The sequence below is a fragment of the Saimiri boliviensis genome, chromosome 2 (genome assembly GCF_048565385.1).
Source record: "Saimiri boliviensis isolate mSaiBol1 chromosome 2, mSaiBol1.pri, whole genome shotgun sequence".
Taxonomy (NCBI): Eukaryota; Metazoa; Chordata; class Mammalia; order Primates; family Cebidae; genus Saimiri; species Saimiri boliviensis.
In genome coordinates this window covers 13,512,751-13,537,913 of record NC_133450.1, presented here as the reverse complement: position 1 = coordinate 13,537,913, position 25,163 = coordinate 13,512,751, and the positions used below count along the sequence as shown (strand labels likewise).

Below are 25,163 nucleotides of genomic sequence, written 5' to 3'. Positions count from 1 at the left end.
GTCATCCCCTTCCCATGAGAGCATCATGTGAAGAGGTAGGGTGGGTAATCTGAGTGCAGAAAGGTCAAATGAAGGCAGCTGGACAAATCCGTTAATTCCCTCATCTCCTGCCCCATCTGTCAACTCTTGTCAGTGTCTTGCCATCTATAAGACTCAAAAGGTTCTCCACTCCATTCCTGGAGCTGGTCTCCCTGCAGAGGCGGCTCTCTATGCTGCCTTTGTGATACAGGATCAGGCAGGTCCTACTGTAACCAGTAAATTATCTGCCCCATCGGCCAGTTCTTACAGGGGAACTTTGAGGTACAAGGGTAGGAGACACAGGAAAGTTCAGCAAGTTTTGGCATTCTCAGATTTATTATTCACATTGTCAGCTATCATCTGAATTTTGAGCTATCCTGCCAAGGGAGGGACACAGTTCTCCTGAGACTGTCTGTCCACTTAGCAGGTATAGGGCAGCCTTCTCTCCAACTTCCGCTGAGCAGCTGCATCGTAATAGGTATTTTCTACTCAGTCCTACAGTTGGCTCCAAGGATACTTTTATAATAAGAGTTTGAGGATTTGGGGAACATATCTCTTTTTTTTTTTTAAGACAGTCTCACTCTGTCACCCAGGTTAGAGTGCAGTGGTGAGATCTTCTCGGCTCACTGCAACCTCCACTTCCCAGGTTCAAGCAATTCTCCTGTCTCAGCTTCTTGAGCAGCTGGGATTATAGGCATGCACCACCACGGCTGGCTAATTTTTGTATTTTTAGTAGAGACGGTCTCAAACTCCTGACTTCAGGTGATCCACCCGACTTAGCCTCTCAAAATGCTGGATTGCAGGTGTGAGCCAGCCTATATCCCTTAAGAATGGCAAGGGCTATAGGAAAAATATCTAGTTAGAAAATATTCTAAAATGAGGGTCACCTCACTAGGTACAAAATGAGAGGTACAGATCATTATGTAATAGTATTCTCTAGAGGAAGGGGAGTATGCTAGTCTTATGGTCATAGGAAAAGCTTCAGGAAATAGATGGGACTTGACCTTGACCCTGGAAGGTGAGAGTAAAGCCTGTGAGCAAGAGAGCAGAGGAATCTGCAGGGTGGAGTGAAGAAGTGACAAGCTGCTTGACTTAAGCAGATGGTCTGTGCTGGGAAGCAGTACAAAGATTGAAAGGGTAGACTGGGGTAGAGCTGGGGAGAACTCTGAACTTCAGGCTGAGTGCTGACTCCATTCAGCAGGTAGTGGGCAAAACCCAGAAGAGGCCTGAGGTGGTGGGGTGGGGTAGGGATGTGGGGATGTTAGGAAAGCCAAGCTGTGTGTACTTGGGGAAATTGTAAGCCAAGACCTCTCAAATGCTAGCCCATGAGGTGGTGCCCATTTGCCTGCATCTGGGCATGGGGATGGGGAGTGGGTTGGGTGAAGGTGGCAGCAATTGGTCTAAGTGGCAATGACATTAGCATTGTTTTCAAAAGTCTTCATTATACTCTCTAAATGACTTTATCCTTGCCTAGAGCTTCAACTACCTGCCAATGATTCACAAATTAAATTATTCAGTTCTTTTCTGAGATCAAACTCATAAACACAACTGCCTACAACATGTCTCCCTCAAGACTTCTCAAACTCAACGTGAACTCATTTTCCCCTTCCCCAAACTGCTCCTCATCCCCAGCATTCCTTGTTTCAAGGAATGGTGACATTGAGCCAGGTGCACAAGTATTCATTCTGATGCTTTCCTGTCCTTTAGCACCACCATCTCAAATCCCCTGCCAAGTTTCATCTCCGAAATCTCTGGAATCCAGCCATTTCATGCTACCTCCACTGCTACCATGGAATCCAAGCCTCCATTCTCTCTCACCTGGGCAACTCATCTCTATGGATCCTCACATGCTTTATTATTATAATTCTGTTCCACACACTGAGGCAAGAATGATAATTTCAAAACTCAAAACTAAGCCACTCCTGGCCAGGCACTGTGGCTCATGCCTGTAATCCCAGCACTTTGGGAGGCAGAGGTGGGAGGATTGCTGAAGCCCGGCAGTTCAAGACCAGCATGGGCAACATAGCAAGACTCCTTCTTTAGGTGAAAACCAAACCAACCTAAGCCACTCCCATACTTAAAACTCTTCAATGGTTCCTGGCTATTTTTCAAAATAAAAAGTGAACTTCTGAAGCCTTGCAGTGTCTGGCTTGTTTCCTCTTCTCCCATCTTACTCCATCCAGTCATGCTAGCCTTAAATTGCCATGGTCTCTCAGCCCCACAGAACCTTTGCATGTGCTATTCCAGATACTATGTTCTTCCCTGTTGCTTCCCCACAACTACTTAAAAGTTGTTCAAAAGCCAGGCATGGTGGCTCACATCTGTAATTCCAGCACTTTGAGAGGTCAAGGTGGGCGAATCACTAGAGGTCAGGAGTTCGAGACTTGCCTGGCCAATATGGCAAATCCCCGTCTCTACTAAAAATACAAAAACTAGCTGGGCCTGGTGGTGCATGCCTGTAGTTCCAGATACTTGGGAAGCTAAGGTGGGAGAATTGGCTGAACCTGGGAGATGAAGGTTGCAGTGAGCCGAGATCACACCACTGCATTCCAGCCTGGATGACAGAGCGAGACTGTGTCTCAAGAAGAAAAAAAAAAGCTGTTCATTTTTCAGAGCTCAGTTAAAACATCACTTCCTCAAAAAAGCTTTCCCTGACCCTCAAACTTGGTTAGGTCTACTTCACACAGTGGCCTTTACTTTTTTTTTTTTTTTGAGACAGAGCGTTGCTCTGTCACCCAGTGCTGCGATCTCAGTTCACTGCAACCTCCATCTCCCAAGTTCAAGCAATTTTCCTTTGTCAGCCTCCCAAGTAGCTGGGATTACAGGCGCCCACCACCTCACCTGGCTAATTTTTGTATTTTTAGTAGAGATGGGGTTTCACCATCTTAGCCAAGCTGGTCTTAAACTCCTGAGCTCGTGATCCACCCACCCTAGCCTCCCAAAGTGCTGGAATTACAGGTGTGAGCCGCATCTGGTATTTTTTTTTTTTTTTTACTGTGACCCATAGTATACTTTATTTCCTAGTATACACATATGTAAACTGAATGATTCTTACCCTTAATATGATACATATTTTCTATTATTTCAATTAAATGTGTCACAGAACCTTTTGAAGAAAAATCCTAATTCATAATCTTAAAACCATGTCTTTCTTTCAAAGCACTCAGCATACTTTTTATGATTGTTGGGTTAATATCTACCTTCCTCATTACCTATATTCTCCATGAGGTTAGGGCGTAGTTGGTATTTTGCTTAGCCTTAACAGGCACTTAATAAACATTTGGAATGAAACATAAGTTGGTTGGTAAGTACTTTTCCTTGTAGCACTCATCACAATTGTCTCTAATGACTCTAATTACCTGTTATAATCATTAAGCTTCTTCACTCTAAACTCAAACTCCAGGAGGTCAGGAATCCCGTCTGTTCACCCCTTCTTGCATCCCTAGCACCTAACCGCATTACCTGGAAAATGGTAAATAAAAAATCATTTCCCAAAGAACACAATTTAAATTCTGGTATCCATACTGGCCAGCATGAATTAACAAAGCTGAGGGAAAATGTCCACTGTTTGCATATTTACGCACTCTAACACCACTTGCCTCAGAGACCTCAATCTTTACTTCGGAAACTAAGAAAAACCAAATTTATTTCAAAAAGGAAATGAACTCTGCATTGGAAACATGCTCTTCATGTGTGGCCAGATACGGCAAGCCAGGAACTACTATGTGGATTCACAAAAAGATAAACAGCTCATCATATGGAAACAGATTATAGGTTCTAAGCATTTAAAAAAAAAATCTGGGACAAATAGGTGACAAAAAACAAATTTGGTTGATAATGTCTCATTTAATCACGATTCCATAAATCACTGCTATTTCAGAGTGTTCTCATTCCTTTCATATATTGCATATTATATTTATTTAAATGGAGTAAGATATACTTTGTACTTACCTTGTAATTACCAGGAGAGCTTCCCTGCAGACAAAGCATGTATAAGTGAATAGCTACAACAGATGGTATAAGCCTAAGCTTCTTGTTACAAATGTCACATGGGCATAGGAGCATGAATGGATTTAGAGCGATTAAGTTGGTTGGCTTGTAGCAGCAAATTCTTTGACATCATAAACTCAGTCACTTGGGCTAAATACCCTTAGTATTTAAGAACTAATCTCTTTCTCTCATAGCTTTCTAATCTCTGTATCTACTGAATTTATTAAAAACAAAATGCTTCTGTAGAGTTTTTCTTTTTAAAAGTATTCCAGGTAATAATTTTAAAATGACAGAATTAAACTATCAATATCTTTTTTTTTTTTAAGAGATAAGGTTTCACCATGTTGGCCACGACCTGGTTTAAAATGACAGAATTTAAATTTTAAAATGACAGAATTAAACTATCAATATCTTTTTTTTTTTTTAAAGAGATGAGGTTTCACCATGTTGACCTCCTGACCTGGTGATCCGCCCGCCTCAGCCTCCCAAAGTGCTGGGAGCCACCGCGCCCAGCCTCCAACGATCACAATTTTTGACTCCCCTCCCCATGAATGAATGAATCTAGGTCTTATCAGTGGCCGCTAACATCACAAAAAGAGCCAAGACATTAGTGACTCCTGAATGGAAGTATACATCATGTCTGTGAAGTATTCCTTTCAGAAAATTCCAATCCAAAAGTGATCAAGCCTCTAGATCAGCACTATGCAATAGAAATATGTGACCCACATACGTAATTGCACATCTCAACTCAAATCACATTTCAAGTGCTCAAAAGCTGAATGTGGCTACTATATTGGACAGTACAGTTCTGTTTAACTATGGAATTACAGGATATATGAGAACAGAGGGACACAGCATTACAAGTACGCAATCAACAGTGTATGGACTGTATTTAGATCCTAATCTGAACAAAATATAAAACACATTATGTGAGGGCAATTTGAACAATCACTGGGTATTTGTGATATTAAGGAGTTATTATTCATTTATTTAGATGTGATAATGGTCCTGTGGTTAATTTTTTTTTTTTAATCACTTAAAGCTATAGACCGAAATATTTATGGATGAAGTAATTTGATGCCTGAGGTTTGCTTCAAAATAACCCCCAGGGTGAGCAGAGGATGTATAGACGAAAAAAGATTGGCCATGAACTGATAATGAATTGAAGCTGATGATAAGTATATGGGAAAAAAAATCACTGTACTATTTTCTGTACTTCTGAATGTATTTGAAATTTTCCAAGTTAAAAAAAAAAAAGACTGTGGGATAAGATTACAGTAACAGTGCTCATATTCTTGAAAGTATAATTCATTAGACACTACTATAAGTCTCTCTAAACCTGAAAGAACCAGTGGCTGCTGCCACCACAACTAACACACAGGTAATAAACCAGGAAAATCTTACAAATAAAAACCGAACAACAAAAGTAATGCTTTCTTTTTTGGTTTTATTTATTTTTGGGATGGAGTCTTGCTCTGTTGCCCAGGCTAGAGTGCAACGGCGTGATCTCAGCTCACTGCACTGCAACCTCTGCCTCCTGGCTTCAAGCTATACTCCTGCTTTGGTCTCCCAAGTAGCTGGAATTACAGGTGCCCACCACCACGCCTGGCTAGTTTTTGTTATTTTTAGTAGAGACGGGGTTTTGCCATGTTGGCGAGGCTGGTCTCGAACTCCTGACCTCAGGTGATCCACCCACCTCAGCCTCCCAAAGGGCTGGGATTATAGGCATGAGCCACAGTACCCGGCCTGCTCACTCAGGTTATTAAAACCTTGCAAGGGCCAAAGGAAAAAGGGAATTTTTTTTTCTCCACCTGTGGCAGCAGATTTCCTGCCCTCATAGATGTCTTGGTGGCAAGGCTGTCTGGACACCAAACACACATAGCATAATTCACCTATTTCTACTCTTCCTATATCTCATCAGAGAGCAAATGGTGGAGATTTCTAACAAAAAGGCACAGAGGATTGTGGGGTTCTATGAGACTAAGCATAACAGATTTTAAGGTTTATAAAATTACACACACATTTTGGAGACAAGTGGCCCTCATTACCTATCTGGGAACCTATATAATGTATAATGTATAAATTAATGCAAATTAAACAACAGAAAAGGGACAAAGGCATTAGTATCTTGCACCCAAAATCTTCCAACTACAGTACATAACATCATTTCCAAAATTGACGGTATCCTTGCCTATCCAGACTTGGATTTTGCAGATAAAGTTTGGCTTTTAAGATTCACATTCCCATAACAAATGCCTGCTTCATAAATTTGAATTTTTGAATGAAAATATGTTTCATCAATGTGAAAGTGTGTGTTAAGTGATTTAGAAGGCAAAAAATTGGCAGCAAAGGCACAAACTAAAAAATAAAAATGATTTTTATTTAGTTTTTTGAAAATATAAATAACAAAATTGGCAAAAAACCAAAACAGAACCAAAAAAAAATGATGTTTATATGAGTGATCATCTCCAAGCATAACAGCATTTATTAATGAATATAAAAAATAAGTTTTATTATTTTTATTTGCTTTCCCCCAGATTTGACTACATGGATAGTTTTAGAAGCTTGAGTTCCTAGGATAATTCCATAACTACAGTGGCTCCTACAACGTGACGGAGTGAGGTTAAGGTCCCACTCCTATCACGGAAATACCCTTGGTGATTCCGAACTAGACCCTTAGAAATGTAAAAAAAAACAGGTGCTTTCATTAGGATCCTTCTAACATGGAAAAAATACAGCCCTCATCCATTAAAACACAATCCAATTTGGGTACTCTTAAGGTTTTCTAAGTTCTCCACATGAAAATAAAACTAGGCCACCGTCTTTTCTGGCAACTCAGCCTACAGCCATTGCCATCTTCCTAACTAGCAGCCTCCCAAGCTGCACACAAACTGGGATTAACAAAACCAAATATAACAACGTTTCTGACCTTTCTTCCTAGAACTCAAAGGGCTCTTCAGGTAGAAAAGGTCAGGAAGTTTTGCATCAAGCTTGCCTTCACACTGTTAGTGGAAGGGTTGTGCAATCCACCCATCACACATCTGTTTTGAGTGTTTCAGTGTACTTACCCATCACCACACAAGAAGTTAAAGTAAATTAACAAGTCACTCTGGACCAAGCCCCTCAAAACAGAGGCAAATCTGGTGAACCAAGGTCATTCACTGCCTGTGGTAATAACCTCGGTTCACCTAAGTCTTTTCCTGAAGAACCACATTAATCTCCTGATTCAAGAGGCACCTCTGGCCAGCACAGAGCACAGAAGGAAAGCATAACTTCAGGGTAGGGGAACGCCACATGGAATTTAGAAGTTGCAGTTTAGTCTACAGCAAAAGATGGCGGCATCACTAATATTTAGAGCTGGAAAGAGCGTTGGCTGGACCACACTCCTGGAGCATCTTTACTAATACAGCTTAACAGCAGTTGCCCAGATGTCGTTGCTGGGGAGCGGGGGAAGGACCCATCCTTGGGGAATGAAGTTGCCTTTGGGATGATCAGATGGCACCAGGTACTGATCCCAATCATGCCTTAATAAGAACATTACAGAACAACTGTTTATTTGTTTTATTCCAGATAAGATGTTCAGCAACTGAATATTCTAAGACTTAGCTTTCAAATGACTGATATACTAACTTACTACAGAACTTGATTTCTAGGAATCAAGAAAATGACTATATTTCTTAAATGTACACATAAAAGGAAGAAAAAATCTGAAGAACTTATAACCTTATGGATAACCAAATAATAAAGTCAATCCTCATTATTTGCAGACTGGGTATTTGCATATGTGCCTACTAACTAAAATTTATTTTGTAACCCCCAAATCAATCACTTGTGGCCCTTTCATAGATACTAGTAGACATACACAGTGGCAAAAAAATCTGAGTCATGAAAATGCAGTTACCAGCTGAGGTCAAAGAAGGCAATAATTACTCTGCTTTTTTTCAGCTCCTATTAATATAAACGTGTTCTTTTCTTTATTTAGTGCCACATTTTCCACAATTTTGCGCTTTTTACTGACGACTTTGCTGTTTAAAATGGCCCTGGCCGGGCGCAGTGGCTCAAGCCTGTAATCCCAGCACTTTGGGAGGCCGAGGCAGGTGGATCACGAGGTCAAGAGATCGAGACCAGCCTGGTCAACATGGTGAAACCCCGTCTCTACTAAAAATACAAAAAAATTAGCTGGGCATGGTGGCGTGTGCCTGTAATCCCAGCTACTCAGGAGGCTGAGGCAGGAGAATTGCCTGAACCCAGGAGGAGGAGGTTGCGGTGAGCCGAGATCGTGCCATTGCACTCCAGCCTGGGTTAACAAGAGCGAAACTCCGTCTCAAAAAAAAAATAAAAATAAATAAATAAATAAATAAATAAAATGGCCCTAAGTGTAGTGTTCCTAAGTGCAAGAAGACTGTGATATGCTTTGTGAAGAAAATGTGTTAGGTAAGCTTCATTTAGGCATGAGGTATAGTACAATTAGCTGTGAGTTCAATGTTAGTAAATCACCAACATATATTAAATAAGGTATCTTTAACAGAAACACACATACAACAAAGTGTTGACAAAAACATTGTGACCAGAGGCTCACAGGAATCTACCTGTGTTTCCTTTAGGAGTGATGTTCAGTATTCTGAAATCAGTGTTTGCAGTGATTTTAGAGAATATAGCTATCATGAATAATGAGAATTGACTGTACTTAGGTTTAAAAGCTAAAATTGCACATTAGCAAAAAATGAACTTTTCCAGAATATAAACTTGATATACTAAAGAGCATTCTTTCATAAGAATCACAAACAGCTGAGGTTTTGGAAGGGACATTAGAGATCATTTAGTTCAGTGATTTTAAACCACACTTTGAAAACCCCTATGACCCAAGCAGATGTTTGGGGAAATCTAGAAACAACAAATTGCTTCTAGGCAACAACAGATTTATACTGCCTCAGGAATCCATTCATTCCATTTATCTCACATATTGTTTCCTCAAAAGACTACATTTTGGAAGAGTGCTGCTGCTCAAGTTTGAAGGCCGCAGTCTAGTCCACTGTCTTCATTTTATAGGTGAGGAAAGAGAGACCCAGAGAGCTGAAAACTTTGCCCAGCTCCTTAAGAACTGCAGATTCAGGCCGGGCGCGGTGGCTCAAGCCTGTAATCCCAGCACTCTGGGAGGCCGAGGCGGGTGGATCACGAGGTCAAGAGATCGAGACCGTCCTGGCCAATATGGTGAAACCCCGTCTCTACTAAAAAGACAAAAATTAGCTGGGCATGGTGGCGCGTGCCTGTAATCCCAGCTACTCAGGAGGCTGAGGCAGGAGAATTGCCTGAACCCAGGAGGCGGAGGTTGCGGTGAGCCGAGATCGCGCCATTGCACTCCAGCCTGGGTAACAAGAGCAAAACACCGTCTCAAAAAAAAAAAAAAAAAAAAAGAACTGCAGATTCAGATGAGCCTCCTTGTTCCCAAGTTTCTGGGCTTTGACCTTTATGTAAGCTCAGATGTCAGCATGGGTCTTAAACCATCTCCACAGGCAAGTACATAGCGGAGGGTTTCTTCTTCCTGGGTCTGGTTGTTAGCACCGGAAGAGAATTCGGAAAAGGAACCCAATGCTTTAAATCAATATAACAGCTATAACATCTGTAACATGGGATAATACAAAGGGCAAGTCACAATCTGAGTTTATTTCTTCACCTATAAAAATAGGGACTTCAACTTCTCAAGGATTCATGAGGACTAAACAAGATGTATGCAGCATCCTTGAAACATGGAAACATTACAAACCCATAATGTTTTTTTACGTTTCATGAGGAACTTAAAAAAAAAAAAAAAGACAGTAATAAACCTCAACAATGTAAGCACTTTATCAAGTGCCTCCTGCTACCTAAGGGAAAGACAACATGGAGAGCCTGCCCCTCTGACCTGATCTGGATGAGCGCTGGCAGGGAGTGCTCAGCTTGGAGGTAATACTGTCGGAAAGGCTCCAAGAGATGAGCAAGTGGGAACTCTTCTGAAAGAGAAAAGCACAATACCATGTTATCATGCTTGATATCCACAGTGTATTTCTCAAGGCAAGGTGACTGAACCTATGATTATGACAGTATGAGCAAATGGGTTTCATCTGTATCTATGAGTTCTATGATAATAGAACTGCAAATCTGGAAGGTGTCATTTGTTGCCTACCTCTTAGCTTACGTTGAGATCACCCATGATGAGAAGAGCTATCAATCTAGCATGTTCATTTTCTCCACTGGTTATAGACCAACATACCTGGATCCCCAAACAACTTGGACTCGATTTCACGTTTCTGAAGTAAAATTTTCTCTTTTTCCTTTCTTTGCTTCTTTTCTAATTCTCTTTTCCTCTCTTCCTCTTGTTCTCCTTCCAGCATAACCCTGAGGGCTCTCTCTTCAGCTTCATATAGTTCAGAGCGCTTTTTAATGAGTTTTCTCAGTCGCTGAAGATGATGCTCAAAAGTCTCATCTGCTGAGGCTGGAGGACAGACCCCTGGGCAGAAAGAATGAAATGGTATTTTATTTATTTATTTAAAGACAAGATCTCACTCTATCACCCAGGCTGGAGTACAGTATTACAATCACAGCTCACTGTAACTTCAAACTCCTGGGCTCAAGTGATCTCTCGTCTTGGCTTCCGAGTAGCTAGGACCGCAGGTGTGCACCATCATGCCTGGCTTGGAGACAGGGTCTCACTCTCTTGCGCAGGCTGGAGCGCAGTAGCATAATCACGACTCACTGCAGCCTCGACCTACTGGGCCCAAGATATCCTCCCACCTCAGTCTCCCAAGTAGCTGGGACCACAGGCATGTGCCACCTCATCTGGCCATTTTTTTTTTAATTTTTGTAGAAACAGGGTTTCCCTGTATTTCTCAGGCTGGTCTTGAACTTGTGATCAAGCAATCCTCCTGCCTTGGCCTCCCAAAGGGCTGGGATTACAGGCCTGTAATCCTGTGCCTGACCCTACCTGTGCCTGACCTATGTGGCTAATTTTTACTGTGCCTGACCCTACCTGGCTAATTTTTAAATTTTTTTGTATGGGGTCTCGCTATGTTGTATAGGCTAATCTCCAACTCTTGGTCTCAAGCAATCCTATCACCTTGGCCTCCCAAACTGAGCCACTGCATCCAGCCCAAATGGCCTTTTACATATGTTTTCTTCAATAATTTGTGTTCTAATGAACAGGTTCAAAGTCCTATCTATAGTATGTATTGGTTGGAATTTGGGAGATTTTACCCAATCTTTAAGGCTCAATTTGATGTTTCTGAGTATTCAATTACTCTGACCCTCCCCTTCATTTCTCAACTCCTCCCTATGGATCACAACACTTAACCTCTGACTTCATTTATTTCTAATGGTTTTGATCCTTCACTTGAAACAGTGAACTCACTAAAGGAAAGAACTTGTCTTAACTTCATTGTGAAATTTCCTCAGCATCAACTCCCAGACCTAAGTAATAAACAATTCTCCCTCTGACAGAATGTGAATTGTGGGAGTGCACACTTGGATGGTGAGGAAGATACACTTAAACCAACCACACTAACCTTGCAGTCCGCTGTTTTGGTTTGCCTGCGTGTAGCACTGAAAGCCCCATGTCCCAGTAAAACCAGAATGGTTATCATCCTGATTTAACTATGAGGTCAGCTAACAGTACAGACAACATATCTAAAGTCACAGCTGGAAAAAGACTGGTTATTAGGTGATATCAAATAATTATTGCTAATTTTCTTGGCATGACAATGGTATTATAGTTAATAATGAGTATGTATTCTATTTTTGTGCATGTGTGAAATTTTTCATAAAGTTTCATAAGAAAAAAGATTTTAACTTAATGAATACTTGAGTGGACTGCAATTGTGCACTCCCTACCACAATGGCCTTGCAATACAAAAGCTGCTAAATGAATCAATGTAGAGTGATGTCCATAGATCTATCCTGTCAGTCCTTGAAAATTTTAAAGAAAAACATATTACCCAAGCATTTTAGCAATACCATGTACAGGGACAGGCATGGTAGCTCACGCCTGTAAACCTAACACTTTGGGAGGCAGAAGCGGGCAGACTGCCTGAGCTCAGGAGTTCAAGACCAGCCTGGCCAACACGGTGAAACCCCATATCCATTAAAAATACAAAAATTAAAAAAAAAAAAAAAAAAAAAAAAAAAGGCCAGGCGCGGTGGCTCATGCCTATAATCCCAGCACTTTGGGAGGCCAAGGCGGGTGGATCACCAGGTCAAGAGATCGAGACCGTCCTGGTCAACATGGTGAAACCCCGTCTCTACAAAAAAAAAAAAAAAAAAAAAAAAAAAATTTACCAGGTATGGTGGCGTGTGCCTGTAGTCCCAGCTACCGGGGAGGCTTAGGCAGGAGAATCACTTGAACTCAGGAAGTTCAGGTTGCAATGAGCCAAGATTATGCCACTGGACTCTGGCTTGGGTGACAGAGCGAGACTCTGTCTCCAAAAAAAATAAAAAGAAAGAATGCCAGATTCAAGAAAGAAAGAAAAAAATCCTAATCTCATTACCATAATCAACGATTTTATACTTTTCCAGTTCTCTTCAGGTCTTTTTGTCCATGTGTTAGCAACTTCATATAGTTCAACGTTATATGTATGTAATTTCCACTTCTCCCTGTTGACTTTTACATTATTCTCCAAACTTCACAGTTATTTATCCTATTTCATTAAATCAATGCACTAGAATATACTTTACAAGTTCCCTACTCCTGGACATTTAAGCTATTCCAACTGTCTTGTTATTGTACAGTGATACAATGAATATTCTTGGGCATGTTACTTTTTTCCTTCCTATGGATTTCAAATTCTCAAGAGTGAAAATCCTTGTGAATATTTCCAAGACAGGCCGGGCGCGGTGGCTCAAGCCTGTAATCCTAGCACTTTGGGAGGCCGAGGCGGGTGGATCACGAGGTTGAGAGATCGAGACCATCCTGGTCGACATGGTGAAACCCCGTCTCTACTAAAAAGACAAAAAATTAGCTGGGCATGGTGGCTCGTGCCTGTAATCCCAGCTACTCAGGAGGCTGAGGCAGGAGAATTGCCTGAACCCAGGAGGCGGAGGTTGCGGTGAGCCGAGATCGCGCCATTGCACTCCAGCCTGGGTAACAAGAGCGAAACTCCGCCTCAAAAAAAAAAAAAAAATATTTCCAAGACTAACAAGATGTGTTATAAACTGCTTCCTAAAAAAGCTATACATTTGCTCAGTTACCTAACACTTGACACAGAGAAGGTAATGAATAGATACTTCTTCAATGAATGAATGATTTTCAACAGGGTTTGTTTGTTGTTCATTTCGAGACGGAGTCTCACTCTGTTGCCAGGCTGGATTGCAGTGGCACCTTGGCTCACTGCAACCTCTTACTCCATGGTTCAAGTGACTCCCCTGCCTCAGCCTCTTGAGTAGCTAGGATTACAGGCATGCACCACCATGCCCAGCTAATTTTTGTATTTTTAGTAGAGACAGGGTTTCACTATGTTGGCCAGGATGGTCTCGATCTCCTGACATTGTGATCTGCCCACATCGGCTTCCCAAAGTGCTGGGATTACAGGCGTGAGCCTCCACACCCAGCCCTTCGACAGGGTTTTAACAATTTTTTTTTTTTTTTAGACAGAGTTTCGCTCTTGTTACCCAGGTTGGAGTGCAATGGCGCGATCTCGGCTCACCGCAACCTCCGCCTCCTGGGTTCAGGCAATTCTCCTGCCTCAGCCGCCTGAGTAGCTGGGATCACAGGCACGCGCCACCACGCCCAGCTAATTTTTTGTATTTTTAGTAGAGATGGAGTTTCACCATGTTGACCAGGATGGTCTCAATCTCTTGACCTCGTGATCCACCCGCCTCGGCCTACCAAAGTGCTGGGATTACAGGCGTGAGCCACCACACCCGGCCGGGTTTTTTTTTTTTTTTTTTTTGAGACGGAGTTTCGCTCTTGTTACCCAGGCTGGAGTGCAATGGCGCGATCTCGGCTCACCGTAACCTCCGCCTCCTGGGTTCAGGCAATTCTCCTGCCTCAGCCTCCTGAGGAGCTGGGATTACAGGCACACGCCACCATGCCCAGCTGATTTTTTGTATTTTTAGTAGAGACGGGGTTTCACCATGTCGACCAGGATGGTCTCGAACTCTCGACCTCGTGATCCACCCGCCTCGGCCTCCCAAAGTGCTGGGATTACAGGCTTGAGCCACCGCGCCCGGCGTCCGGCGTCCAGCCGGGTTTTAACAATTTATGCTGCAACTTGTGATACATAATAGTGCCAGCTTTGAGCACTAAATTTTCGGTTTAGGCTGATAAATGGCATAAAACAATGGTTTCTCAAAGTGAACAGTTCTGTTTCTTGTAAAGCTGTAATTTAGAGGTAGGATTCTTTCCTCCTTCAACGTCTACAGCTAAGTGGTTATAGAACTCACTCTCAAGGCTAACATTTCTCCAGATGTTTTTCTCATAACTGCTTTGCTTCAACAGGTTTCCATTCACTCATTCTCAAGTACAGAAACTCTACAACTCAAAAATTTATCTTCTACTAAATCACCAGGCCAATATTTTTTAAGTATACACAAAATTCTGATACACTGACAAATTTAAGCTGTCACTCTGTTTTGTAATAATTCAATGGTTTTGTTTCATTTCTTTACAGGTAGTAAATATTTTAGATTTTATAAGCCATACAGTCGCTGTTGCAACTAAAATCTGTATATGGTGAAAATACACAGACACTCCATCATCCTACAATAGCCTAAAGACCCCATGAAGAGATGTGGACTGCTCCCATCTTGGGCTGCTGGACCTGGGCCACCTACCCACATCTCTCTCAGCCCCTCATTGTTCACTCCCTGGTCAACATAACATATTCCCTCAGAAATGGCACTCCTGGGCCAGCCATGGTGGCTCATGTTTGTAATCCAAGCACTTTGGGAGGCTGAGGTGGGAGGATCACATGAGGTCAGGAGTTTGAGACCAGCCTGACAAACATGGTGAAACCTCGTCTCTACTAAAAAAATAATAATAATAATACAAAAATCAGCCAGGCATGGTGGTACATGCCTGTAATCCCAGCTACTCTGGAGACTGAGGCAAAAGAATCGCTTGAACCCTGGAGGTGGAGGCTGCAGTGAGCTGAGATTGCACCACTGCACTCCATCCTGGACAAGAGTGAAATTCCATCTCAAAAAAAGGAAACAGCACTCCTCACCCAGTCTTCCTGTTGACCCCATGCTGGCACCATGTAGTTTCCCTCCACTTCTACCACTTACTCCCTTAGTCCTGCAGCTCCTAGACACACAATGCCTTTGCCTCTATTTCCCTTTAGCCACATGCTTGCAGCAGTCTTGTTCAGTCTTTGGACCTTGGCATTAGCAGAAAAACTTTCTGCCTCTTAAGTCTTAAACTTGATTATTCTCTCCTTGGACTACAACTTTCTCCCTTATAGTACTCTTAGTTCCTTCTCCCCAGAGACTCATTTCGTAGCTTCATCAAAACCTTCAGACCTGATGTATCAGATTCTATCCTCCTGCCACTCCTTCACCACAAAACTCACGGTCATCCCACAGAGCAAAACTCCAACAGCCCCATGCTCTGTGCTTACCTGCCAGCTAGAGTATTCCTGGAAAAGGTCATTTGATTGTGTGATCTGTTGCCAATACATATCAGCCAGACCCATAGCTCTCCTTAAGCCCCACTTCTCTACTGGCACTCAGCAAACCATTTACCCTGTTTCCCAGAGAAAACAAGCCAGCAGGCAAGAAATCTCTCAAGTATCTGTCCCCACTGGCACTCATCTGCATCACTACCCATCTTCACCTCCTTCATTTTCCTGCTTGTGTAAGATGGGTCTTTCTCCACTTAAGTTAATCCCTCTAACTGGGATCTGAATCGACCTACCTTCCATGGGATCTTGAGCCATCGACTATTCTTCCTGCTTCTCTTTGACCATTTCCCTTCTACTCCTTCTCTCAGCAATTTTAAACATGCTTAAGTTTTCTCCATGACAAAAAGACACACACACCCGTCACCATCACCACTACCACACACATTGCCAGGTACTGATCTTGCTCTCTCCTTTTCTTCACAAGCAATCTTTTAATAAGTTGAATTTTCTGTTTGCTTTTCTTATCTCCTATTCATTCTCTAACCTATTGTAGTCTGGCTTCTACCCCTACCAATCCATTGAAATGCCCCTAGCATAGGTCACTAATGACCAGTTGGATACTAATTCCCATGGATGTTTCTTATTTCTTGATAATAAAAAGAATAGTAACATTAAACATGTATATAGCATTTACTGTGTGCCAGGACTGTTTTAAGTATTTTACACAAATTTATTAATTTAATCTTCACAACATCCCGTGGGTAGGTACTATCATTACTCCCTCTTTGCAGATGAGGAAACCAAAGTTCAGAGAAGCTTAAGGAACCTGTCCAAGTGTATTAGTCCATTCTCATGCTGCCAATTAAGATATATCTGAGACTGGGTAATTTACAAAAGGAAGAGGTTTAATTGACTTACAGCTCCACATGGCTGGGGAAGCTTCACTATCATGACAGAAGGTGAAGAAGGAACAGTCATAACTCACATGGCAACAGGCAAAGATAGTGTGTACAAGGGAACTCCCCTATATAAATCTATTAGATCTTGTGAGACTTACTCATGATCACAACAGCAGCATGTCAAAGACCTGTCCCCATGATTCAATTACCTCCCACCAGGTCCCTCCAAGACATACAAGAATTCCAGGAGCTACAACTCAGGATGAGATTTGGGTGGGAACACAGCCAAACCATATCACCAAGATTACACAATCTCTTTAAGCACTTGTCACTTTCTAGAAGGAAGCGGGGAGTCTATCTTTACCTCCCATCTCTCTGACCTCTCTTAAGTTTCTTTTCTGTTCTCACTTTCTATCTTGATTTTGACATTCCTTATGATTTTGTCTTTTTGGCCCTCATCTCATGCTGTACAATCTCCTTAAGGTCATTCTGACTTATGGCTACATGCTAATGAACTGTTATCCAGGATGTACCTCACACACCTCAAACTCAACAGGTCCCCAACTGAACTTCTCAACCCAAACCTGTTCTTCCTTTGTTTTCCTTCTCAGTTAGAATGCTATCCACGAGGCACAGTGGCTCACACCTATAATCCTAGAACTTTGGGAGGGGCCAAGGTGGGAGAATCACTTGAGCCCAGGAGTTCCAGACTAGCTTGGGCAACATGGCAAAACCCCATGTATACAAAAAAATTTAAAAATTAGCCAGGTTTGGTGGTGGGCACCTGCAGTCCCCGCTACTCAGGAGGCTTGGGTGGGAGGATTGCTTGTGTCTGGGAGTATGAGGCTGCAGTGATCTATGATCGCACCACTACACTTCAGCCTGGGGACATTGCAAGACCCTATCTTTAAAAAAAAATGGAAAAAAAAAAAGGTATCTTCACTTATTCAGTAGATGAGGCTACAACCGGGAAGTCATTTCATTTTCTTCCCTTTAGTTCCTGTACTCTGAGTTCCCTAAGTCATTTATTTATATGTACATGGGTCTATACAGATACACTTTTATTCATTATCTCTCAATTCTTTGACTTTTCTCCTACACACTGACTCTGAGCTCATGCTTCCATACTATCTGTGCCCAACAGCCTTACCAGTCTCTATGCACTTCTCTCTCTCTCCTGGATACTCCAAAACTTTCTCTGCTCTACCGGCACTGATCTTTGCCATCATTTAATTTAAAAACTTTCAGTGGTTCCCCATAGCACTCTAGCATGGCCCATAAGATCATGCTACATGGTCTTTTTTGCAAAATGGTCCTGCTTAAACCATTCAGCCTCTTCATTTAGCACTCACTTGGAGGTGCACACATCTTGAAGAGGGAGTTAGCTGCTCATTTTAAGTACACATAAAACCAGCTGCTACTTATTAAATCATTTTACATTTAAGTCCATTAATACTAAAAGTCTGTTTATTTCTATAGATCACGATTTTCCTAAAATTTCCTCCTCCTTTTGGACCAAAGTGAGGAAGATTAATATTGGGAAATGCTGGTAAATTCACCTGGCAGAAGTTTACTGAGCACTCACCTCATAGAGGATATGAGGTGGAGGACTATTTAATAATAGCTCTCAGGTTTTGCTTTCTAGTGAAAAAGAGAGATGGGTAGACACAGCAGATGCTGACTTCCCTCTGATTTATAAGTGCCCTGAGATTATCACAATGGAGACATCTGTTTCTGAGGTCTGAATGTGAATTAGCCACTCTGAAGGCTGGTATGCAGAATCTAATCACTTAGCTAGCAGATGAGCCTGGCTGAATAGAAAATGATCCTATTCCAACACAATATTCTTAAGGGTCTAAAAGAATCCCTGTTCCAGGCCGGGCATGGTGGCTCAAGCCTGTAATCCCAGCACTTTGGGAGGCCGAGGCGGGTGGATCACAAGGTCAAGAGATCGAGACCATCCTGGTCAACATGGTGAAACCCTGTCTCTACTAAAAATACAAAAATTAGCTGGGCATGGTGGTGCGTGCCTGTAATCCCAGCTACTCAGGAGGCTGAGGCAGGAGAATTGCCTGAACCCAGGAGGCGGAGGTTGCGGTGAGCCAAGATCGCGCCATTGCACTCCAGCCTGGGTAACAAGAGCGAAAACTCCGTCTCAAAAAAAAAAAAAAAGGGGGGCTTTCTCTTAAGGCCGGGCGCGGTGGCTCAAGCCTGTAATCCCAGCACTTTGGGAGGCCGAGGTGGGTGGATCACAAGGTCAAGAGATCGAGACCATCCTGGTCAACATGGTGAAACCCCGTCTCTACTAAAAATACAAAAAAAATTAGCTGCGCATGGTGGTGCATGCCTGTAATCCCAGCTACTCAGGAGGCTGAGGCAGGAGAATTGCCTGAACCCAGGAGGCGGAGGTTGCGGTGAGCCGAGATCGTGCCATTGCACTCCAGCCTAGGTAACAAGAGCGAAACTCCGTCTCGAAAAAAAAAAAAAAAAAAAAGAATCCCTGTTCCTCCTCCTTTGTTTTACTTCTTAGTTAGAATGGTCTATTTTAAACAACACAGGGGAAATCATTTGGCTAGAGTGGCATTTGCTAATTTGTATACTCTCAAATATCTCTGGTGAATACCAAAGGCCTACAGTCTACTAAATAAATCAGCATGTGGTCCAAAGCAGGTGCAAGTGAGAAGCAATAGGAGGTTACCTCAGCCCAGATCAGGGAAGGATGAAAGATGCTGCATATGTATTTGGTTTTAAATACTGAGATCCTAAAATGGTGAAGATGGGACTGAGGGCCCTCCAGATGAATAGAATAACAACAGCTAAGATCCAGACAGGCAAATAGAAAGCACAATTGGGTAACTAGAAAGCCAGGATGGATGGAACAAATTTCTGTGGAGAAGCTTGAACTGTCTAGCTATGGTGTCTGGTGCTTCCTCCAGAAGCAAGAAGAGACCGGTGACATGCAGGGAAGATGGGGAAATCCACACACTCTGCAATCCCTGCCCTGTACTACCATTCATACCTCTTCAAACAGAAATAATTCAGGTTTGAAATGTACCTGAAAAAGCATGCCAAGTTTTCAACACTTTCTGGAGCACCAAGTAAAGGTGAAAAGCTTTCGCCTTCACACAAGGCAAAGTTGACTAGCCAGACAAGCCCACTCAGAAAAGTGTGGCCAGAAATGCCTAGAGTAGAAATGATGAGTCAAGGTGAAGACAGTGCAATGGGTTCCCACACTTACCTCTCTTTTCAATGTGGGCTACCAACGGCTAAACATCTTCTGAGGCTTCCTGCTTCAGAAATTCTAACCTACTGCTGACAAACCCAGTTACCCTATAAGGTGAAAATCATGAAGTTTCCAGTATTTTTCCCTCAATAATATTTGGGGTGGGAGGTACTAAAGAAGGGGAAGGGAACAAGGGAAGAAATGAAAAGCCACAGTTACCTTTCCTTGCTGCAGCCTCTTTCCTCAGTTTCCTCAACTTCTCCAAAGCCCGAAGAATGTCCACCATTCTTTTAGTATCTGCTTGTTTTTTCCTCACTTCAGATAGTACGCCATCAGCAGCTGCTTTGAGTTCCTGCTCCTGGAGGAGAAACAAAGCCCATGAGACCTTGTAATAGGAACAAACTTACAGCACAGAATAGCTGCCCAGTGGTTAGATTTCAAAGGATCAGACGGTCTCCAGGTTAAGAGAGACTCTATTGAATCTACATCCCAATTTCCTACACCTTACACAACTCCCCTCTAGCTAAGAGGTTACGCCCCTCCACCGATGGTACAACCTTCATCTTAAAGGAGAACCTCTCCTCTCTGTACCTTCTACATAGCACTGGTTTTGTTTCTTCCTTAGTGTTTCTCAAAGTATAGTGCAGGGAGCATGTGTCCAACTTATCTTGTTAAGCTGAGACACTTGTTAAAAATGCAGACTCCTAGACCTGAAGATTCAGATTCCCAGGGAGGATAAAGAATGTGGTTGGAAAGGCTGAGGCCTCTACAAAAGTCTCTTAAAGACAACCTAGGTTGGTGCACCACTGCTCTAAAGTCCCAAGGATCTCTTCCATGTGACAGCCTTTCAAATATCAAAGATTGCTATCCTACTCTTGACTTGGTTCACACATAGACTAAATAACCCCAGTTCCACAAACCACTCCTCGTAAGACTCTGTCTCCAATATCCTCACCATGGAAACTGGGCATGATGGCATGTGTCCTACTCAGGTTAAGGCAGGAGGATCACTTTGAGCCCAGGAGTTCAAAGCTGCAGTGAGCTATGGCAAACCCACTGCACTCCAGTCTAGACAACAGAGTGAAACTTTGTCTCTTTTTTTTTTTTTTTTTTTTTTTTGGAGATAGGGTCTCATTCTGTTGCCCAGGCTGGAATGCAGTGGTGTGAATCACAGCCATCACCATGCCCAGTTAATTTTTGTTTTTTGTAGAGATGAGGTTTCACCATGTTGCCCAGGCTGGTCTTGAACTCCTGGGCTCAAGTAATCTGCCTGCCTCAGCCTCCCAAAATGCTGGGATTATAGATGTGAACCACTGAGCCCACCTCCAGCCCTGTCTTTAAAAAAAAAAAAAAAAAAAAAATCCCCACCATGGGTGGTAGAGAGAATCCTCTTGCCTAAAGCACTCCCCCTCATCTGTAAAATAAGTGCCTGTAATTCTGTCATTACAGCCCACAGCAAGCTGTTCCACTTCTCCATTTAGATTACTCTGTCTCCCTGGAACTGCACCCATTACCTTCACCTGGTTGACTTTTCAAGACTCAGCTTATATGTCATTATATCATTTGGGAAGCATTCCCCTAGTGAATTAGATGTCCCTTCTTTGGGCTTTTATAGCACCTACAGTTGAAATCCTAACACACACTACGCTATACTGACATGATCTCCCACAGATATCTAAGCCAGGGGTCCCCAAATCGTGGGCCATGGACGTTTGCCAGTCCATGGCCTGTTAGGAACCAGACCACAAAGCACAAGGTGAGTGGCAGGTGAGCAAGTGAAGCTTCATCTGTATTTACAGCCACTCCCCCACTGCTTGTATTACCACCTGAGCTCCACCTCCTATCAGATCAGCAACAGCAGCATTAGATTCTCATAGGAGCACAAACCCTACCGTGAACTGTGCATGGGAAGGATCTAGGTTGTGGGCTCCTTAGAGAATCTAAAGCCTAATGATCTGTCACTGTCTCCTATCACCCCCAGATGGAACTAATGCAGAAAAACAAGCTCAGGGCTCCCACTGATTCTATATTATGGTGAGTTGTATAATTATTTCATTATGTATTACAATATAATAATAACAGAAATAATGAGGAGGAGGATAGGGAACCCCATAGGCACTCAAAAGTAGGAAAATGCCTTAGACGGCCAGGTGCGGTAGCTCACACATGTAATCCCAGCACTTTGCGGGGCTGAGGCAGGCAGATCACCTGAGGTCAGGAGTTCGAGACTAGCCTGACCAACATGGAGAAACCACATCTCTACTAAATCTACAAAATTAGCCAGGTGTGACAGTGCATGCCTGAAATCCCACCTACTCAGGAGACTGAGGCAGGAGTATCACTTGCACCCGGGAGGTGGAGGTTGTGGTGAGCCAAGATTAAGCCACTGCACTCCAGCCTGGGCAACAAGAGCAAAGTTTCATCTCAAAAAAAAGACAATGCTTTAGACAACTATCTGAGTAATTTCCAGTTTTTCCGTGGACCTGCTTAAGGAGTCTGAGATCAGACAACTTGGGATCAAATATGGGAAAGTGCCACAAACTGGCTGTGTGATTGCCACACACAACTGTGTTGTGTAACTTGCCACAAACTGGTTGGCAAGTTAACTTCTCTATGCCTCAATTTCCTAACTCACCTGTAAAATTAGCATACTTCCTACTTCTCAGGGTTGTTATAAAGATTCAAGATCTGGTATATGTAACAACCTCAGCACAGCTCCTGGTATATATGTAGTAAATGCTCCAAAACATCATTGCTGAACCTGTGGATACACAGTTTTAAACTTGCCAACAAAGGAATTCTAGGGAAATCACTATTGCCCCATCACCTTAGGGTATATATTCCTTGAGGTAGGGTCCCCAAGTTATCTTTTTTTTTTTTTTTTTTTTTTTTTTTTTGAGACAGAGTCTTGCTCTGTCGCCAGGATGGAATGCAATGGGGTGATCTCGGCTCACTGCAACCTCCGCCTCCTTGGTTCAAGTGATTCTCCTGCCTCAGCCTCCCAAGTAGCTGGGACTACAGGCGCCCGCCACCTCGCCCAGCTAATTTTTGTATTTTTAGTAGAGACGGGGTTTCACCATCTTGGCCTGACTTGGCCTAACCTCGTGATAGACAGGCCTCTGCCTCCCAAAGGGCTGGCATTATAGGCACTAGCCACTGCGCCCGGCCTATATTTTGCATTCTTTTTGAGAAAGAGTCTTACTCTGTCGCCCGGGCTGGAGTGCAGTGGCATGATCTCGACTCACTGCAACCTCCACCTCCCAGGTTCAAGTGATTCTCCTGTCTCAGCCTCCCACATAACTGGGATTACAGGCCCCTGCCACCACGCCCAGCTAATTTTTTCTATTTTTAGTAGAGACGGGTTTCTCCATGTTGGACAGGCTGGTCTCCAACTCGTGACCTTGTGATTCGCCCACCTCGGCCTCGCAAAGTGCTGGGATTGCAAGCATGAGCCACCGCGCCCAGCCTTATTTTGTATTCTTAAGATCAGTACAAGACACAAGAACTATAAACTTGTCATTTTTGAATGTTAGTAAGTGGACAACATTGGAGCAAGATAGAGGAGACCTGTCATTCGTGCAAAGTCACTGTGTAATCCTATATTTTGTGTTTACAGGACTTTACAGTGCACCTGGAACTTTTGTTTTGTGTACTATACATTATTAACACACAATTAGCATGGTGGTATAAGGTGGGAAGGTTAGCTATCGCATCATTTTCAGCGTCAGAACAGAGGTTTAGCCCTGGGAAGTGGAAGCTTTAAGCTTCTTGCTGCTCCAGGTTCCAATCACCACCACTCCTACCCCCACGCGCGGCCGCTGCTCTCACCCGCTTCTTCTCTTCTACCTCCTGCACACACTTGACCCTCCAGCGGTCAATCTCCTGCTCGCGCTCCACCGCTCGCGCGGCCTCTGCCTCCCGCTCGGCCTCGCGTTCCCGGGCCCTCTCGCGAAGCCGCAGCCGGCGGCGCCGGACCCTCTCCAGCCTCCTCCGCGCCTCGCCCACATAGGCAGCCTGGGTCAACGGCTGTAGCTGGTCGGCCAGTTCCGCGCGCAGTGGCGCGGCCTGGGCATGCAGCAGGGCCCAGGCGGCGCCGTCAGCTTCGGCCTCGCGCAGGGCCTGGCTGAGGCCGCGCAGCCGCCGCACCAGGCGCAGAGCCCCGCGCAATCGCGCGCGCACTTCGCCAAGGCTGGGCCCGGCATGCGTGCGCTGGGGAACCGGACAGCCCGCCCGCCGCGGGGTCCCGAACACCGCCTCCAGCCACTGCCGGTCGCGCAGGCGCTGGAGGGCCGCATCCCCGAGCACGTCGGCCGGCGGCGGCGTCTCAGGCCAGCGCGGGCTCCAGGGCGGCCCCGGGCCGGGAGGCGGCAGCCGCGGCCGCTCGCCGGCGTCGGTCCCCGGGAAGGGCCGGCACTGGGGCGGCGGCGGAGGCAGCGGCGGTGGTGGTACCGGGTAGAAGGCGCCGGCGCCAGCACCAGCGCCGCCGCCGCCGCCGCCGCCGCCGCCGCCGCCGCCGCGGGAGGCTTCCGCGGAGGCTCGGGGCTGCAGAGCCAGCGGAGGCTGAAGGAAGGGGGCGGAGGCCCCCGGAAAAGGGCCGGGCCGCTGGGGGAGAGGCGGCGGGAAAGCCGGGGAGGGCAGCGGCGGTGGCGGACAGCCGAAGGGAGCGGGAGGCGGCGGCTGCGGGGGCGGTGGGCCTGGGCGACCCTGGCCGAAAAAGGGTGGCAGAGCCATGTTCGCGACGGAGAAGCTTTGAGAAGTGACAGGAATCTGAGTGGTGTCTCAGGAGAATCTTCCGACGGAAGTGACGTCTTAGGACGCGCGACGCCAGTAGACCTGCCCCTGCGGAAGGCTCGGTGCGTAGGTGGGCAGTCCTTCAACTTTCGGTCATTTAGTTCATAAATACTCTTCTTACTGAGCATCCTAGGTGCAGAGCTACCTGCTGCGCATACAGTGAGACAGAGAGATACAATCTCTTCATAGAACTACCCGCCTAGTATAACACACGAATCAAGTAGTCATAGTGATTATCTTCGAGAAGTTGGAGAAGGTTATCCTAGAACTGCGGCTGCAGCTGAGATCTGGAAGATAAACAGGAGTTAACTAGAACAAGAGAGGGGGAAGCACAGTGCAGATGGGAACATCTGCAGAGGCCCTAGTAGATAGGAGTGTGATCAGCTACCCATTTTCTTAGAAAAATTGATTATTTTTACTTTTCTCTTACTCCCACCTCCAATTTAGCTCTTTGGGAATGCAATTAGAAGGTGGAGGCTGTGGCTCACGCCTGTAAAATCCCAGCACTTTGGGAGGCCCAGGCAGTCGGGATCGCTTGAGAACTGAAGTTTAAGACCAGTGTGGGCAACATGGTGACGCCCTGTCTCTACTAAAAATATAAAAAATTAGCTGGGCATGGTGGCATGGGCCTGTAGTCCCAGCTACTGGGGAGGC

At 44.3% G+C, this 25,163-nt stretch overlaps 2 protein-coding genes across 2 annotated transcripts in view; both read right to left on the bottom strand.

Annotated features, from left to right (window-relative positions):
* Positions 1-6,277, bottom strand: part of UBAP1L (ubiquitin associated protein 1 like) — a 32,751-nt gene extending 26,474 nt beyond the window's left edge. The window contains exon 1 of the mRNA XM_074392806.1: positions 3,378-6,277. The gene's annotated coding sequence lies outside the window, so the exon portion shown is untranslated. The remainder of the gene's footprint in view (positions 1-3,377) is intronic.
* A 90-nt stretch (positions 6,278-6,367) lies between these two features.
* PDCD7 (programmed cell death 7) lies at positions 6,368-24,526 on the bottom strand. The gene is made up of 5 exons (XM_039468884.2): positions 23,547-24,526; positions 19,938-20,076; positions 10,259-10,495; positions 9,911-9,998; positions 6,368-7,532 (listed from the first exon to the last, which is right to left on the bottom strand). Exons 1-5 carry the CDS (start codon positions 24,447-24,449, stop codon positions 7,409-7,411), a joined length of 1,491 nt encoding a protein of 496 aa, XP_039324818.1. The 5' UTR covers positions 24,450-24,526; the 3' UTR covers positions 6,368-7,408.
* Between the last annotated feature and the right edge of the window lie 637 nt (positions 24,527-25,163).

What these genes read in the sequence shown, in the direction of transcription:
- PDCD7 (XM_039468884.2), bottom strand. Translation starts at nt 24,449, where the DNA reads ATGGCTCTGCCACCCTTTTTCGGCCAGGGTCGCCCAGGCCCACCGCCC. An exon ending in AGGTAGAAGAGAAGAAGCGG is followed by an intron (nt 20,077 to 23,546) that starts GTGAGAGCAGCG and finishes TTTCTCCTCCAG; the next exon opens with GAGCAGGAACTCAAAGCAGC. An exon ending in AGAGGCTGCAGCAAGGAAAG is followed by an intron (nt 10,496 to 19,937) that starts GTAACTGTGGCT and finishes CTTTCTGCCCAG; the next exon opens with GGGTCTGTCCTCCAGCCTCA.